The sequence below is a fragment of the Ruditapes philippinarum genome, unplaced genomic scaffold (genome assembly GCF_026571515.1).
Source record: "Ruditapes philippinarum isolate M1 unplaced genomic scaffold, ASM2657151v2 ctg4936_1_1_1_1, whole genome shotgun sequence".
NCBI lineage: Eukaryota > Metazoa > Mollusca > Bivalvia > Venerida > Veneridae > Ruditapes > Ruditapes philippinarum.
Genome location: NW_026865652.1, coordinates 1 through 2,923, shown reverse-complemented (window position 1 = coordinate 2,923; position 2,923 = coordinate 1). Strand labels below are relative to the sequence as shown.

General features: G+C 34.1%; 1 protein-coding gene across 1 annotated transcript; it reads right to left on the bottom strand.

Moving 5' to 3' along the window:
• Positions 1–535: 535 nt before the first annotated feature.
• LOC132729917 (transmembrane protein 26-like) lies at positions 536–2,686 on the bottom strand (the record flags this gene model as incomplete). Its single annotated transcript, XM_060715755.1, has 2 exons — positions 536–1,932; positions 2,419–2,686. Coding segments are annotated over 2 exons (823 nt in total), but the record flags the coding sequence as incomplete, so codon positions are not given.
• Positions 2,687–2,923: the final 237 nt, after the last annotated feature.

The following is a 2,923-nucleotide window of genomic DNA, read 5'->3' as shown; positions in this document are numbered from 1 at the left end:
GGTACGTTAAAAATAATTTTCAAGAAGGTTTTCAACCTTATTTCATATGTTTCGGGAAAAGTCCGAGTGGGAGCATTCAGAGAAAAAACACTTAATCCCGTTTTCAGGCTTAAACCAGGCAATAAATCTATAAACTTTTTTATCAATTATCTCAAGTACTATAGCCATTCTTTGGTGCGCTACATGATTTTTTAATACTCTTACGTTTTCTTATAATAAAATTGTATTTTACCTTCGAATCGACGAAAAAATGGTCCAAGTGGGAGCATTCAGCAGGTGCGCGATGACGTAGTATCCTACCATTGAATTAGTTCCCAAATATAGACTAAACAGAATGCTGTCTGGCAAATAGAAATAAATGCATATCTAAACAATTTTGAAAAGCTTTTGGAGAGAAAAATGTTAATAATTGTATGTTAAGATTCAGCTCTTGATAAAGATTGATATTTTCTTTTTTATATAAACTTATATCCATTTATCTCAATTTTGGTGTATAAAATAACTCTCTACCTGTTGTGTTACAATGCAACGAAAACAGCGTGAATACTTTTTATTCAAATTTGTATGGGAATTTTGAAAGACGTGCAGATGGTGAAATATAAGTATCGAAATTAAATGCGCGTAAATATAATGTACGTAAGAAAGAGGAATGTAAACATTGCAATATACGAATTAGAAATCTGACGATTTTATTCAAACCATCAGACGACAAACAACGAAACATCAGTTCATTTATAAATATAGACATATATATTTTAGAATAACAATGTAATACCATACAAAATAAAAAAAAAACAATTCTGCTCTATACAGATGAAATAAAATATTTTTTTTGTTTATGCACTTGTCCATTATCAGTGTATCAGGAGCTTTCTTCAATATTGTTTGTTGTAGAAACTTTTTATTCCAGTACAAGTATCAACAGTCCAGCTATATGTAGGTTTTACACAATCTGCAGATTCATACGAAATATGCATTGTATCGTTCAGAGACCTCTTTGTCCTGTTAGCTTACGTTGATGGCTTAACTTTCATCATCTGTCCATCACCGCTCCTGTATGTTCAAATCCCACCAGGGACCGCTGTAACAGACGGATACCTGCGGTCTTCCTTCACCAATAACAATGGGTAGTCGAGTCACTTTTTGTCGACTTTACTTTAATTAAATCAAACCGGAAACAAAAACCAAATACAGCATAACGTATCCAGATGAATGACCTATTCCCATGCGCATTTATAAAATGGCGGTATTTGGATCAACAGTTACATGTTTATATTGAACAGCTATATAATTTCAGTATAATACTTAATTATATTCTATTAATGGTACTAGTAATATATAATTACATATGGTAACATTGTATAACTATGGTTGTATTTATGCGGGTTTTCCTTTGCAGTGCGGAAGTCGGTAGCAGAGAATACCTAACCTGTAGAACAATAACATCAAAGTTACAATGTTCTTCAACAAGAAGAATATCAGACTGTATGTAATCAGGTTAACCTCTATAATGATGTATAACCTCACTACAAGGAAAGGTAAATCTTGTAGGAAGATACTCATACATGTTACCACAATCTCAATGAACTTGTCCCCACAATGCCTTGTTAGGAACTCAACATTCGGGGAACGTGCCCTACGAAATCGTTTTTTCTGCATAAATATAGGAATGAACTGAATGAAACTCGCTGACCAAACAGCCAATATAACGTAGGTAAGCTTCAAATTACTTCGAACATCTTCTTCGTCGAAAACTGCCAGCAATTCCATTATGTCAGATGCAATAGCCAGGAACTCTAGCAATAAATCGGCTAGGAAATCTCGCGAGACTTCACCACGTGGAAGCAGCCATCGACTGAAGACAAGCAGGTATACAAGCGATTCCTCAACTATGATAACCCATACATCATTGTTTAATGTGCCGAAAACAGGCTGTGAATAAACATAATCATTTTAAAGTCCTTCAAATAAAACTGTTTGGTAGAAATGGTAAAATTGCATGGTAAGGAGTGATGAAATACCGGGTATTGAGTATTTCGAGTAAAAATAATTCACATACAAGGTGCATATAATTATTCCTTTTTTAAAATACAATATGAAATTTTGAATATAAAGAAACGGCCCTGAAAATCAAAATCATATTAGAATACCACTCATTGTAAAAGATATAGCTGAACTAGTACGCACATGCGAGACTATAAATACATTGTATTTGTAATTCTGATAAAATGCTGGTGAATCATTCAGTAAGAGACACTTGCTTCAAAGCATGCAAGTATTTGCAAGTATAGTGATTATGAAAGTACTATTTTTCAAGCACAGTAACTATGATGGAACTATTTTTCAAGTACAGTAATTATGATGGTACTATAATAACATTACATGTGAGAGTACAATTCCTGTCTAAAATGTATTTACCTCATCAGGTTCTGGTGTTGTTGTAATGGTTGTATTAATCGTGGTAAAATTCAACATGTCTGTGACAAATGTTGTATTCTGTATTGGCACATCCGTACCATTAACTGTCACGTTCGTTACAGGTGTAGAGCTTGTGGCGGTTACAGGTAGAGGAGTGACAGTTGTTGTCCACTTGCTGGGATTCTTGAAACGGTCGTATTGGTTCAGTTGTAGAAGCCATATAGCAGGTATAGTAGAGGCAAGGTATATCAGGAAACATGGGGTCCACCTGCGTCAACATAAATCATTGTACATGTAGAAAACGAACACAATAAACAACTCTTGTAGCGATAGTTAATTTTGCCTACAAAAAATCAGGGTTTGAGTGAGGTCGGGCCGGAAGCGCTGCATGTACGTACCAGATTGAATATAACAGATTCAAATGAACATAATGCTTTTAAAATAAAATTTGTATTTAAAAAAACTCTAAATAAAGATTTTGGGGAGATTAATGGGTACTACAGTT